At 49.6% G+C, this 15,388-nt stretch overlaps 1 protein-coding gene across 6 annotated transcripts in view; it reads right to left on the bottom strand.

The window, feature by feature from the left end:
- The window catches only part of BRME1 (break repair meiotic recombinase recruitment factor 1), a 23,553-nt gene extending 8,165 nt beyond the window's left edge, over window positions 1–15,388 (bottom strand). For 2 of the 6 annotated variants that reach the window (XM_086408893.1, XM_086408896.1), the window contains exons 1-7: window positions 15,240–15,369; window positions 14,906–14,972; window positions 14,326–14,377; window positions 8,969–9,149; window positions 5,087–5,168; window positions 4,767–4,871; window positions 2,113–3,393 (exon numbers count right to left, since the gene is read on the bottom strand). In XM_086408893.1, the coding sequence (XP_086265019.1) occupies window positions 2,113–3,393; window positions 4,767–4,871; window positions 5,087–5,168; window positions 8,969–9,149; window positions 14,326–14,356 (1,680 nt within the window). In that variant the 5' untranslated portion in view covers window positions 14,357–14,377; window positions 14,906–14,972; window positions 15,240–15,369. Of the gene's footprint in view, window positions 1–2,112; window positions 3,394–4,766; window positions 4,872–5,086; window positions 5,169–8,968; window positions 9,150–14,325; window positions 14,420–14,905; window positions 14,973–15,239 lie in introns of those variants that run through there. The other 4 variants (XM_086408891.1, XM_086408894.1, XM_086408895.1 and 1 more) reach the window with 3 other exon arrangements.

Below are 15,388 nucleotides of genomic sequence, written 5' to 3'. Positions count from 1 at the left end.
CTGGGTTCCTGGCGCTCCCGGCTCGGTGGTGATTTGAGTGTGCTCGCTGGCGGCACATTCAGCAGGGCTCTCCTTGGCCTGCTAGACGCGCCCAAGGTTCCAGCTGCTTCCCCAGCCCTCTCCCTCAGCCACGGCCCAAGAGGGCAGAGACTGGGAATGACCAAGCTCTTCTTTCCAAGAGAGGGGTGTGCATTTTTCAAGGGCTGGGGCTTTAATTACAACGTTTCAGCTCTGTCCAGAACCTGAGTGCCTACCTCTCCCGGGCGTCTGTGTTTAAAGGCTACAATCTAGCCACACTGTGACTCGCCTTCTGTAATCTTGATTGTCTGGTGATCACAGCAACGTGTGATGCACAGTACAAAGAATTGGAGCCAGGGCAGGGAGGCCCATGTCACAAATGACCCCTGGCCATCCCTTGGGAAGGCAGCACCTGAGACCCACATTTCCTCGACCCAGACATGGTTTCCCTCCACGGCTGGAACAGCTGGCTTCCTCCAGCTGGGCACCAGATGACGTCCTTTGCTTGTTTGGGGGCTGCATCTTAGGAAGAGACTTTTTAAGGGCAGAAATGACAGGGTACAAAATGCTCACTCTGGGAGAGGCAGATGGAATGGCGCTACTGAAAACCTCATGGGGGCAGAGACCATCCAGATCTGTTCACTCCTGCCACAGAGCAGGCTCTCAAACCTCAAAAACATTTTCAAACAGGGGACTTGCCTGGTGGTCTGGCGGATAAGACTCCACGCTTCCAATGCAGGGGGCCCAGGTTCGATCCCTGGTCGGGGAACTAAGATCCCACATGCTGCAACTAAGCCTGAGCACCCCAACTAGAGAGCTCGCATGCCACAACAAAGACCCAGAGCAACCAAAATAAAGAATAAATTAATAAAAGTTGAAAAAAATTTTTTTTCAAACACCCCAAAAATAAAGTTTTAAAACAAGGATGGCCAGAGATGGAGGCCACGTTTGTGAAGTGACATGGGCTCTGTGTTGGTTCCAGGTCAGAACGGTTGAGGCACAGCCGTAGAATCAGGCCACCTGGGCGCGATTCCCTCCCGGCTGCCTCATGGCGGGCAGGTGCCCCACCTTCCTCAGCCTTTCAGCCGCACCCCGTGTGTGGAAAGAGAACCGCCCACCTCTGAGTGTGAGGCCACAAAACACTGAGGCTCAGGTGGGCAGATCCCCGAAGGGAAGCCCTTGCAAATGCCAGCAGACAGGACCTCCCTGGTAGATAAGAATCTGCCTGCCAATGCAGGGGACATGGGTTCAATCCCTGGTCCAGGAAGACCCCACACGCCCCGGGGCAGCTGAGGCCCTGCTCCACAACTACTGAAGCCCTCAAGCCCTAGAGCCCATGCTCCGCAACAAGAGAAGTTACCGCAGCGAGAAGCCCTCACACTGCAACAGCGAAAGAGTAGCCCCCACTCACTGAGAACGAGAGAAAGGCCGCGCAACAGCAGCGAAGACCCAGCACAGCAAAATATATAAATAAATAAAAAGATGCTAACCATCATCTGACAGCAGAGTTGCCCCAAATCTTCAATTTGTAAAATAAAAAACAAAAAACAAACTGCAAAGCACAGTAAGTGAAAAACAAACAAAAACTCCAGCAGACAAACGAAAGTCCATGTGTATGTTTGAAAAAAAATGGTATCAGGCGACCCTAAAGATGGACAGAGGTTCTTCCCAGCAGGGGGGTGAGGTCCCCTCCCATGGGCCCAGTTCTGAGGTCCCTCGCTTCTTCAGGTAGCCCCTTGTGGTCTGGTGCCCTCTAGACACCCAAGGAATCTCCATGCAGAGCCGGGCACTGAGGCGTGCAGGACGCAGGTACACCGGGGGCGCTGCCTGGGCCGACAAAACGTGTGTGTATCACGCCCTGGGGCTCCTCAGCTCCCAGACGGACAGGCCCCTCAGAGAAAGGCAGGTTAACCTTCCCAGGACATCACTGGCTCCACACCCACTGAAGCTGTGACTCAGACCCCAGGACTCATCTGCTGTATAAACAGGTCACCACGTGCCCCTTTTCCCCCAACTATTGGACGCTTTGGGAGGGCTCGTGGCCGTCTGGCGCCTGCCCTGGGGCATGTGGCTGTAAATCAGGGAAGTTCTTACCTGCTCCGGTGGGGCTTCAAAGCCAGGGGCTTCCAGGGCATCCTGTATTTCACTGTCTGGCAGGAAGTCGAGTTCCAAGGCTGGTGACCCCTCCCAGATGGCCTGCTTGGAAGAGTCAGCGGGGCGCCAGGGCTGGCCTACAGGGCCTGTGGGGGTGTCTGGGCTGCTCTGGCCTGCCCCAGCATCCTGGGGAGGGCCGCCCACTGCTTCTTGGTACATCAGTATAGCAGAGGCTCTGAGGGACAAACCGAGCCCCTGGAGGTCTTGTTTGCGGCTCGGGCTCCCTAGCTCAGCTGCCTTTTCAGCTGCAGGTTGTGACAGCCCAGGCTGCGAGCACACACCTCCCAACCCTTCCTGATCCGGGCCTGGCACCTGGGTCTGACCAACATCTGGGCCCGTTTCTAAGGCTGAAGGGCTGGGATCCCCAGCTCCTAGTGTGGGTTCTTGGGTCTCATGAGGCAGAGGCAGGGAGGCTGCAAAGCACCCCAGGATGTCACCAGGGGGCTTGTCTTCCCACTGTGCCTCCCCTCTGCCTCCACTGGTCACCCCAGTGAGAGGCGTGCAGCTGAGCAGTGCCCCGCTGCAGCCTGCGTCGGGAGCCTTCCCATTGGGAGAGGCGGGCACCCTGGTGCTGACCTCCCCATCTGGCCCAGCCACCCTCAGAGCCCTGTGTTCTGGCTCAGCGGGGTCTGTGTTCACATCTGCGATAACAATGGCCCCAAGTGGTGGGCACCGAGGGCCGCTCCAGCTCCATTCTGCTTCCCTGCCAAGGGTTTGCAGGGGGAGAGGAGGGCCCAGGGCTGCAGATGGGGGCTCTGGGCCCAGGAGGCTACCTCCTTCTTCCCGGAGCCCCTCAAGTTGGTCAGCACCTGCTAGTCCTTGGGCACCTCCCTGCTGGGGGGCTCCTCGCTCTGGCCCCATCTCTCCAGAGTCACTGCCTGGCAGGGGCCCTTTCTGGCCCTGATCGCCTGGAGCCCAACCCTCCTCCGTGCTTCCACTCTTGGGCACACTGGTCCCAGGCTCTGACAGGTAGTCCTGGCCAGCTCTCTCTGAGGCCGAGGGCACCGTCCCCGACTCTGGGGAGGCGTTGGTGGAGAAGGAGGGCTGAGGATCTGCATCACTGGGCCCAGGGGTCATGGGGCTTAGGCCACTGGGCTCGGTGCAGGTGCCATCTGCCTGGGTCTGGTGTCCTGGGTCCCTGGCCTCCTGGAGGGCAAGTCCTGGGGACTCTTTCTGAGGCTGGCTCCTGGTCTGCTGTGCACTGGGTTCTGGCAGTGTTCCCTGTAGAGAGAGAAAGACTCAGCCTTGGGCCTTTAATAATCAACTGCTCTGAAGACTTTTCTAGCCATCACTGCCCCTGTATGAAGCCTCAGATGCCACGAGGCTGACAGTGCCCCCAAACAGGGATCTGTGTGGATCCTGGGTGGGTTTCCCTGGTGGCTCAGCGGTAGAGAATCTGCCTGCCAACGCAGGAGACCTGAGTTCAAGGTGAATAATACTGCAGTGAACATGGATACACAAATATCTGTTCTGTTTATGGATGTTACCCATGTTTTGTTTAATTCATTCATCCATCAACAGACACTTGTGGCCATATGGTTTTTACACCTTCCTCTGAGTCTACTTAATGCCCTGGAGATCCATCCAAGTGGTTATGTGTATCACACTAGTTTGCTCCTTTTTTTGGAAATTGTGTTCTGTGGTGTCAATGAACCACGATTTGTTCAACCGTTCACCCGCTGAAAGATACGTGGAGTGTTTCTGGTCTGGGGAAATTACAAACACAGCTGCTGGGAACGCCTACCAATCACTTTTTAGGGGAGTGTGTTCCAGAGACAGCGAACGTGACCCCTGGAGCTCACAGGGGTAAGGACAAGACAGCATGCTGTAAAAGCCCCCTCGGCTCATGCAAAAGCTTCTGAGAGGCAAAGGGGTTTAGGGACAGAAATTCAGGCTGCCTTTCTTAATTCATTTTTAATTGGAGGATAATTACTTTATAATATTGTGTTGGTTTCTGCCATACAACAATGTGAATCAGCTGTAATTTTATCTATATACATATATAAAATCCCTTCCCTCCTACCTCGTCCCCCACCCCAGCCCTCTAGGTCATCACAGAACCCTGAGGTGAGCTCCCTGTGCTATGCCCGGGCTGCCTTTCTGAGTTTCGCTACTTTCACCCAATTTGGGGCACAGAGCTCTGGCCTCCACAGTTTCAGTGCAGGCACGCTGCCCCGAGCGCCTCTCACAGGCCTGCAGGCTGCTGACACAGCCCCTGCTGTCCACAGATGCCTTTAGTGCTAAATATGGTGGTGGTGGGGCTGTGGAGAGGTGCAGGGCTGTGTGCATGCTCAATCGTGTCTGATTCTTTGCGACCCCATGGACTGTAGCCCGCCAGGCTCCTCCATCTGTAGGATTTCCCAGGCAAGAATACTGGAGTGGGTTGCCATTTCCTTCTCCAGGAGATCTTCCTGACCCAGGAATCAAACATGTGTCTCCTGCATCTCCTGCACTGGCAGGCAGGTTCTTTACCACTGAGCCACCTGGGAAGCCTAGTCATTGTCAAAGGAAACCAAGGTTGAACTTGGCTGCTGAGGTGGGGCCAAGAGGTGGTACACCTACAGAGCTCAGCCTGGCAGATGGTAGGACCTTACCGAGCTGAACACCCCCATCCTGAGGCCCTCTTCCCTCCTCTCTGCTTGTCTCGTCACTGTCTTCCTGGGTTTTGCAAACTGGGGGACAAACTTCCCCACTGAGTTCTGTGAAGCAGATAACAACAAGAACAAAACAGCAGTAAAGATAAAGGAGGAATGAGGTCTTGGAAATCAAGCGCGAAAATCCCCAGACCGGTTTCTGTCTTGCAGTCTGTGCCTTCCAGCCCCAGTGCACACTCCCACCAGCAGCTGCTGCTGCTGGACACAGACCAGCTCCCCAGCATCTTCTGTGCCTATGTGAGGCTACAGAGCAGGCTCACCTGGGAAGGAGGAAGGGGAACTGGCTCCCTTTCTGGCTGCCCAAGGAGCCCCGAGGGAGCGTCTGCTTCATTATCAGGAGAGCTGGAAGGAGAAAGACAAAACAGGGGAGGTTCTCAAGTCCTCCTACCCCGCCGTTAACTTGTGTAGCGAGACAAACAATGGAATCCAAAGGCAGAGGAGTGCTCAGAGTCTCCAAAGAGGGCGGCCCTGGAGCACCTGCTGAGAAAGGGCAGGGTGGAGAAGGGACGCATGACTGCCAAGAAGCCGTCCAGAGTCCCATGCCTAGAAGCCAAGCTGCCTTCTCTGGCAGCACTTTACTCTTCTAATTCCAGTAACTGGCTCCTGGAATAAGAACAGGGATTCTCATTTGGACTGACATCCCAGCCCCCAATTCTACAAATGCTAAAAAGTTGCAGATACAAAAAACAAAAAACAAAAAAAAAACGCAGTGTCTAAAAACACGGGTGTATTCATAATTGCCAAAATGTGGAAGCAATTGAGAGGCCCTCAGCGGGTGACTGGATAACTAAACTGTGGTAGGCCTTTCCTGATGGTCCAGTGGTAAAGAATCTGCCTGCCAGTACAGGGGACACTGGTTCAAGTTCTGGTCTGGGAAGATCCCACATACCGAAGGGGACAAGAAGCCCATGTGCCATAGCTACTGAGCCCCTGATTTAAAGCCTGATTACTGAGCCCATGCGTTGCAAGTACTGAAGCCCATGGGTCCTAGAGCCTGTGATCAGCAACATGAGAAGCCACAGCAATGAGAAGCCCACACCACAACCAGAGAGGAGGCCCTGCTCTCCACAACCAGAGAAAGCCTACACACAGTAACAAAGACCCAATCCAGCATGGCCAAAGATAGATAAATAAATAAAATAATTTTCAAAATAAATAAACTCTGGTACATGAAGTGGGACAGCATGCAGTGCTAAGAAGAAACAAGCTCTCCTCTACTCAGTGCTCTGTAATGGCCTATATGGGAAAAGAACCTAAAAAAGAGTACACGTGTGTACAACTGATTCACTTTGCTGTACACCTGAAACTAACACAACACTGTAAATCAATTAGACTCCAATAAAAAAAATTTGAATTAATTTTTGACCACACCCCAAGGAATGCAGAACTTCCTAAACTAAGGATCGAACTGGTATTCCCTGCACTGGAAGGGTGGAGTCTTAACCACTGGATCACCAGATAAGTCCAAACTTTTTAAAAATAAACAAACAAAATTATGCTATCTGCTTTTTAAAATAAAATTAAAAAAAATAAACGAGCTCTCAAGCCATGAAGACACGTGGAGATACCTTAAATGCATGTTACCATGTGAAAGAAGCTGATCTGAAAAGGCTATGTATCGTATGATCCCAATTATACGATATTCTGGAAAGGGCAAACTATGAAGACAATGAAAAAGACCAGTGGTTACCCAGGGTGTGGTGAAGGGAAGATGAGTAGACTAGGATTTTTATGGCTGTGAAAGAACTATGCATGATGTTGTACTGATACATGTTATTATTCCTCTAGTCAAACCCACAGAGTGTACAACACACAGAACGTAAACTTTGGGGCTTCTCTGCTGGTCCAATGGATAAGAATCCACTTGCCAATGCAGGAGACCCGGGATCAGTCCCTGGTCCAGGAAGATCCCACATGCTGCGTGGCAACTTAGTGTGAGTGCCGCAGCTTCTGAGCCTGTGCTCTAGAGCCGGGGAGCTGCAACTACAGAAGCCCTCATGCCTTAGAGAACACGCTCTGCAACAAGAGAAGCCACTGCAATGAGAAGCCCATGCACCGCAACTACAGAGGAGCCTCTACTTGCCACAACTAGCAAAAAGCCAGTGCAGCAACAAAGACCCAGCACAACCAAAATTAAACAATAAAAAAAAAAATCTGAAGTAAACAATGGACTGTGGGTGATTAACATGTGTCAGTGTAGGTTCAGTTCAGTCATTCAGTCGTGTCTGACTCTTTGCGACCCCGTGGACTGCAACACGCCAGGCTTCCCTGTCCACATGCTATAAGCCACATTACTGTGGCTTCATCCTTGGTAAAAAAAATGTACCATTCTGGTGAGTGATGGCGGTCACGAGGGATGTGGGAGGGCAGAGGGTATATCAGAAATCACTGTATCTTCCTCTCAATTTTATTGTAAACCTAAAACTGCTCTAAAAAAATAAAGTCTTTTTTAAAAACTGGTGAGACTTACGGTTATATCCAAACAAATGTAGATATATATATTGTAAAAAAAAAAAAAATCAGAATCTGGAACTGAAACTTCATGATTTCAACTTTAGAAGTAGAGCAGGATAAAGCACGAAGCTACGCTAATGGGCTTGGATCGTGCCAAGGGAGGTTATGGAGACAGAATAAGTCTAGATACTGAGAGCAACCGTCTGCTCAAAATTTTTTAATTGGGATGGGTTGTTTGGGCGGCTTCTGGGGTACTGGCAAGGTTTCATTTCTCAACATAAATGTGCTAGGCTGATTGATTCATGTTGCTTTTTTTCTGCTACATTTCCGCACAGGCGGTATTTCTTAATAAAACATTAAAAAAACAGAAACAAAGGGATTGGAACCCACTTCTGCGGGTTCTGATTATTCTTTTGGACTCAGACAGCAGGGTGGGCAGCAGCCATGACCCCATCAGACCTGATGGCCTCTCTAGGGTGAGGGACATGGTGACACCATCGTGTGTGTCTGGGAGAGTGGCTTAGCTGTGACATGTGGCCCCTCTCTTCCTATCACACATGCAGCTTTAGCCCTAAGACTGCCAAGTCCTGAAATCAGACATGCACCCCAGAAAATGGTCCTGTCAGCCTGACCGCATGCCTTACTTTTTCATGCAGAAAATGTGCTATACCAATCCACAGTGCTTTCTCTGAAGACTTCGGAAAGCAGGAACTTTCCTTCTCCCAACTCCTAATAACCCTTTCTACTTTGCTGCAGTTACATATGGCTTACCCCCATGGAGACTAAATGGCTCGCCAGAGATTTCCTTTCTTCCCACCGTGTTTAATTACATATTTCTTGAAAATATATGGGAACTGGGAAGCCATAGTAGTGAAGGCACAGGAACCAGACGAAGCCAGAACCACAGCCCACCCTGTGTGAGCTTAGTGGCCCTGGGTAAGTCATTTGATTGCTTGAACCCTCAGAGTCTTCATCAGTCAAATGGAGTTAAAAACCTGTGTCACAGTGCCATGAGGATTAAATAAATGGATGTGTGTAAAGTATTTATTATTAGCACACTTCCTGGAACATAAAGATGCTTAATCCTCTCCTATAGGTTATTATTTCACAGACCCACAACTCCTTCAGTCCCATTAAGAAGGAATATGGGAGGACTTCCCTGGTGGCACACTGGATAAGAATTTGCCTGCCAATGCAGGGGACACAGGTTCAACCTTTGGTCCAGGAAGATTTCACCTGCCATGGGGCAACTAAGCTTGTGCACCACGACTACTGAGCCTGTGTGCTACAGCTACTTATGCCCACATGCCTAGAGCCTGTGCTCCACAACAAAAGGCGCTGCAATGAAAAGCCTATGTACTGCAACGAAGTGTAGCTTCCGCTGTCTGCAACTGGAGAAAGCCCATACGCAGCAACAAAGACTCAATTCAGCCAAAAATAAATAAGTAAACAAGAAATAAATAAAATTTAATTAAAAAAAATATATATATATACTTTTCTCACTAGAGAGGAGTCTCTAAAGCAAAACTTCAAGAACCTCAATCCAAGGGCCCTGACCCCTGTCGGGGAGGCATAGCACTGGCTGGGTCATCTTGGCTGGTTCCCTGTCCTTTGCATCCTGTCCACTAGGTCACTGTGCTGTGCCCACCATCAGCGGAGAGGCTTGCTGGATGTTCTGAGCCACCTACCTGGAGGCTGCCTGTCCTGGTTCCTCCCTACTCTGCTCTGCAGAAGGAGTGAGTCCTGATCCACCTTCTGATTCTTCAGGGTGACGCCAAGAGTCTAACAGGGAACTCTGGCTGGTGGCCCCATCAGAGTCTTCTATCCTTGGGTTCTTTGGAAGTTTCGGAAGATGGAGTCCTTCCCTTCCTGGTTTGGAGACAAAAGAAGATTAAGGAGGCTTCCCTTCATGGTGGTCCAGTGGTTAAGAATCTGCCTGCTAATGAGGGGGGACACAGGTTCAATCCCTGCTTTGGGAAGATCCTACGTGTCACGTGGCCACTACTGACACAATTAGGATAAATTACAGGAAAGTCAGTGTTGTCTAGTGGAACCCAACAAGAGAAGCCACCACAATGACAAGCCTGTGCCCCGCGATGAAGAGCAGACACTGCTCGCTGCAACTAGACCAAAGCCCTCACTCAGCAGTGAAGCCCCAGCACAGCCAAAAATAAACAAATGAAAAGAAAAAAAAAAAAAGAATTGAAGGGGTGGGGGACAGTGGGAGCACACACTGCCATGACCAACAACCAAACACATCTGGGTCGCTGATGCAACATGAGCAGGCTTGTGCAAAGGGCAGGAAATTCCTGCTCTGATGCTTGCTTGGAGAGTGAGAGATGGGATGGACTGTCATCCAGGTGGGACCCACGAACTTATGGGGCCATGGGATTCAAAGGCTTTTAACTTGTGGTCTAGTCATGACAGATGCTGAATCCTGAGGTGACCTGGCCTGGCTCAGAATCACAAGACAACCTGTCCAGCTGACTGTTTCTCTGGGGAAGTGGTGAGAGGTGTGTGCTGGTTCCCTTGGATCTCAGCTCAAATTGTCCCTACAGAGGGGCCATTTTTTTTTTTTTTTGGTGAGAGGGCATGTGGGATCTTAGTTCCCCAACCAGGGCTCAAACCTGTGCCCCCTGTGGAAACACAAGAGTCTTAACTACTGGACCACCAGAGACATCCCTGGAGGAGCCATTCTTGCCCTTTCTATAGAGCAACTCCTCTAGAACCCATGCTCTGTCATATTCACTTTACATCTTTTCTGCAAGCGTCCGATGTACTAGGTCATTTACTGTCTCCTCCACTACAACATGTCCATGCAAAGAGGGGCCTCATTTATTAGTGGCTAGATGAGCACCTAATAAACTGTTGGTGCTCAATAAATGGGGCTTCCCTGACAGATCAGTTGGTAAAGAATCCGCCTGCAATACAGGAGACCCTGGTTTCATTCCTGGGTCGAGAACCGCTCAATAAATACTTGGAAGATGACTGAGTAAACGCATGAGAAAATCCAGATCACCTCCCAGAAAATGCGGATGACATTGAATTTTATGTACCACTCTGGTTTTCCATGACACTTGCAGAATATCCAACCTGGGAAAACTGGGACCCAGAGTCATCGAGCGGTAAGGAGCTGACTTCTCAGCTCGGTTGCCTCTTGGTCCCTGCTACATTCCTAAAAATACCTTTCCCATCACTGAAAGCAATTCAGAGCCTAAAGGTGCTTATTAACTTCTATTTGTTTAATGAAGGGAATTCCCTTATATAGAAATTGCCAGTAGTGGCTGACTTGGCAGAATGCTCCAAAATCTGGCCCCAAATGAACCATTTATTCAATGAACAAATAATAAGGGTTGACTCTAGTTCAGTTCCATGCCAGACACTGTCCTGAGGAGTCAGGTATGTTATGATAAAACTTCGAGGTAGAGTCTTCATGTTATGCCCATGTTACGGATGAGCAAGCTGAGGCCTGGAGAGATCAAAGACTCTGAAATGGGATTCACGCAGTCCAGCTCCAGAGCCTTCACACTTAAGTGTACCCAAACACTTACTGAACACTTACTATATACTGCATCTCCTCTGACCAGGCAGTGAGAACAAAAAGATAAACCAAACTCAGGTCTGATTTTTCTGGAGGTTGTCACAAAGACCTTTCCAAACTCAGCTCCTTATATTGTTGTTCAGTTGTGTCCGACTCTTTGTGACCCCCATGGCCTGGAGCACGCCAGGTTTCCTTGTCCTTCACCATCTCCTGGAGCTTGCTCAAACCCATGTCCATTGAGTCAGTCACGCCATCCAACCATCTCGTCCTCTGTTGTCCCCTTATCCTCCTTATATATCTTGAAGTAAACCCACTGAGAGTTTCCCAGGTAGCTCAGTGGTAAAGAATCCGCCTGCCAATGCAGGAGACCCTGGTTTGATCTCTGGGTCAGGAAGATCCCCTAGAGAAGGAAATGGCAACCCACTCAAGTACTTCTTGCCTGGGAAATCTCATGGACAGAAGCGCCTGGAGGGCTATAGTCCATGAGGTTGCAGAGTCAGACACAAGTAAAACAACAAATCCATTGAATGAGCTCCTTTCCTCCAACACTGAATGCTAGGGGCCTCCTCAGCGTCCATTTGGCTTTTTGGGTTCCACTAGACCACAGTGACTTTCCTGTAATTTCTCCTAATTCTGTCCGTTACAGTTCACACAGGCCAATTTAGAACTCTACCCCACTGCTGTGTATTTGATTAGCTCCCTTGGTCAGAAGCATTTTTCCTTTACCCTTGACTAGACTTTGAAGGTATCAACTGCAGGATCTAAATCTCATCTTGATCTCATCTTCACCGTGCTTCCCACTCCTGCCCACCTTATGGACCCACCCTGGCACTGCACCCAGAGCAAAGCTCCAATGAATGCTTCTTATACAAACACATTTCCATTTTGTGGTCTGCCAGGAAATGCAAAAATATAGCCGCTTCATTTGTTTAGTTTCTTAAGAAGTCCAAACACTAGCTTGCTTTGCTCATCCAATGGACATTTATTAGTACCAAATAAAAAGCAAAAATACCAACAGGAGTGAAGAGGCTCCCATTTTCTTCCTGTGATCCATCCCCACAGGATTAATTTAAGAAAAACGAAAGCAGAACCTTGTGTTCAACACTAAAGGCCAAAGACATCAGGAGGGAAAGGGTTTTTTCACCACCTGCCAGAATCGTTTTTCTTTTTCCCCACCCATCCAGGACACACAGAAAGAACTTTCCTGGGCCAGCCCAGGGTCCACTGAGCTGAGGAGTCCACTGCCAAGAGAGGCCCCAAATGACCTGCTGTGGGTGGGCCTGGCTGGCCCCAGCTTCCTCCTCCAGTGTCACAGAAATTCCTGTGCCTCCAAGCAGCTTGTTACTCATCTCTGCACAAACATCTTTTTTTTTTTTTTTAATAATTCTATTTATTTATTTTTGGCTGTGCTGGGTCTTTGTCCCAGCTCAAGCTTTTTTCTAGCTGTGGTATGAAAGCTTCTCACTGCAGTGGCTTCCCTTTTTGCGAAGCACAAGCTCTAGGGCACACAGGCTTCAGTAGTTTGGGCTTCGAGGCTCTAGAGTGCAGGCTCAGTAGTTCTGGTGCAGGGGCTTACTTGCTCCATGGCATGTGGGATCTTCCCAGACCAGGGCTCGAACCCCTGTCTCTTGCACTGACAGGTGGATTCTTTACCACTGAGCCACCAGGGAAGCCCTTACACCAAACATCTTTGATCTGTTGATTTCTTTCCTGCCCTACATCCTACTCTTGAAGTTCATTAGCCACTAGGTGAAGGGATCATTCTTAAATTTTTAAGAAATTTAAATTCCTTAGCCAATGACAGCGGAATGGAGCTATACCACATAATACTGGATGTTTTCCTTCTGAACGAGGCAATTCTCTATGTGTACTGAGAGGTAAAGATGATCTTCAAAACCCATGAAGCTGAAAATCAGAGGTTGCAGATCAGTATGTTGATGATTATATTCACCCAGTAAAAACACTGTATTTGTGTATATAAAGAAAAATCTGGAAGTAGGGTACTGAGATTTATTTACTGTTTTTTATGCTACACGATGTGGTTGATCCAGGCTTCCTTAGTGGCTCAGTGGTAAAGAATCCGAGTGCCAATGCACAAGACACGGGTTTGATCCCTGGGTCAGGAAGATACCCTGGAAAAGGAAATGGCAACCCACTCCAGCATTCTTGCCTGAGAAATCCCATGGACAGAAGAGCCTGGGGGGGCTACAGTCCATGGGGTCGCAAAAGAGTTGGACACAACTGAGTGACTAAACAACAACGCGGTTGACCATCATCCTATGGTTATGGGCGGCTTTAACATTAGCGGAAGGTGAGCAAAGGGTAGACTGAACTCTGAAATATTTTTACAACCTTTCTGTAAGCTCAAAATTGTTTCAAAATGAAAAAAATAATAATCTGAAAGGACAATCGTAACAGCAGCATATATTTGTGTCCCGCCATGCATCTACTTTCAGTGCTTTACAAATACTAATCCACATGTGAGCTCTAGGGCAAAGTTCTCAGCTTTGGTACTATTGACATTTGGGGTACTACTGGCATTTGGGGCCAGGTCATTCTGGGCTGGGGGGGCTGTCCTCTGCATGCTATGATTTTGAGCAGCATCTCTGCTCTCGACCCATGAAATGCCAGTACCTCTCACCCACCCAAACAAACACACCAGTTGTAAAACCCCACAGTGTCTCTAGGGACTTCCTTGGTGGTCCAGTGGTTAAGACTCCTGCTCCCAATGCAGGGGGTTCAATCTCTGGTCAGAGAACTAGATCCCACCGGCCACAACTGAAAGATTCCACATGCCACAATTAGGACTTGGCATAGCCAAATAAATGAATCAATACTTTAAAAAAAAAGTCTCTAGATATTGCCAAATGTCCTCTGGAATCAAACTGCTCCCCGCAACAGGATGAGAATCACTGTTCTAAAGGACAAGGTAGGGAGGTGGGAGGGAGGTTCTAGAGGGAGGGGACATACTAATACTTATGGCTGACTCATGTTGATATGTGGCAGAAACTAACACAATATTGTAAAGCAATTATCCTCCAATTAAAGATAAATTTTAAAATATTTTAAAAAGAAAATGGTATGTGCTCTTTATTATCCCCTACTTACAGGAGGAAAGTGAGACAAAGAGTAAGTTATCTGCCATCACACAGGGAGATGAATCTAGGTTTTTTGCTCAAGCCACATACCAGCACATCAAGCTCTATTCACAGGTCATCTCTGAGAGTGGACCTGTATAGAAGCTGTACCCCTCCCTGAAGCCTGCAGGCCTCCCCTAGGCTGTGGGATCCCACTACAAGCTGGAGGAAGCTCCATAAAGCTTTCACTTTTTACTATAAGCACTTCTCCATAACTTACACTTGCACTAAGTCATCATGTGTATTAAATCATTGTTGTTATTTTAAGGAGCTTGGTGTGGTCACCTTAGCATTTCTGCAATAAGCCCACATTCCTCCTAACAGCAGAAGCAGCAATAAAAATGTGTCAATTTGATCATCCAAATACCTGAGGTCCGAAGCTTCTTCCTCTTACTCATTTTCTCTCTCCCTAGAGAAATCTGAAAACAAGGAGCAAATCTCATCATTACAAGCAGTTCCTATCTCTGGGTTACAGGACCCAGTGGCCTTGGCTGAGGCCACCTCTCCTCCACCTAGACCTATCTGGCTGCCCCAGGGGTCAACAGAGCCCCAGTAGGGCAGAGGATGGGAATCATAGCTACCTTAGGCTATCTCGGGGTGAGAATTTAAACTTCTCCACGCTGCAGAGAGGGAACTGCCTATTTTCTGCCCAGGATCTGAGAGCACCTGGGCCGGGGTATGGCCCCTCTAGTCTCTAAGATGGGGCAGCCTATGTGAAGCTCCCTTCCTCCAGGCTGGGGTACTTGGGACCCTTCCAGGGACACCCCAGGATTTTCGAGGTGACACATGGGGCCTGCAAGGTAATCTGAGGGCTTTAGAGGGGGACCTGGGGACCTTTCAAGGGATGGGAAGGCCCTTTGGAGGATGCCTGGGGCCTTGGGGGAGGCCGGAGTCACCACCACAGGTCCATTCCTTCCAGCCTAGGAGCCAGACAAGCCCAAACTGACCTGGGCCAGAGAAGATGTTGAGGTCCCTCTGTCGTTACCAGGAACTGGGAAGGTCTACCTGGACCTGCTGGGGGATAATTCGGTTATTTCTGTAAGGTTTTGTTTTGTTTTGTTTTGTTTTTTTTTAAACAATTAAAGGCAAAGTTGTCCCTCACGGAGGCCGGGCACCTCGAGGTCTGAGGCCCGAGTGCTGCGGACCTGGCTTCTGGTGACCAGGCCCATCCTAACCCTACCCTGGGCGCCGAAAGTGAGAACTGCCTAAACCAGGAAAGACCAGAGCTCGCAGGTGAACCGGCCACACCGTGAACCCAGAGGCCGCCACCACCCCTCACACCTGCAATCGCTCCGCCTCTTTCCCGCGCACTACGAGGCCCTGCCGCGCACGCGCTATGGCGGAACCTCACTTCTCCACTTGCGCACGCTCCGCCTCTTTCCCGCGCAACCTGCCGGCACCGCCCATCGCCGGCAACGCGCCTGCGCACT

Source organism: Bos grunniens, chromosome 7 (assembly GCF_055505025.1).
Source record: "Bos grunniens cultivar Pamir isolate PY7600 chromosome 7, Bosgru_T2T1.0, whole genome shotgun sequence".
Lineage (NCBI taxonomy): Eukaryota > Metazoa > Chordata > Mammalia > Artiodactyla > Bovidae > Bos > Bos grunniens.
This window is presented reverse-complemented; position numbering and strand designations above follow the sequence as displayed.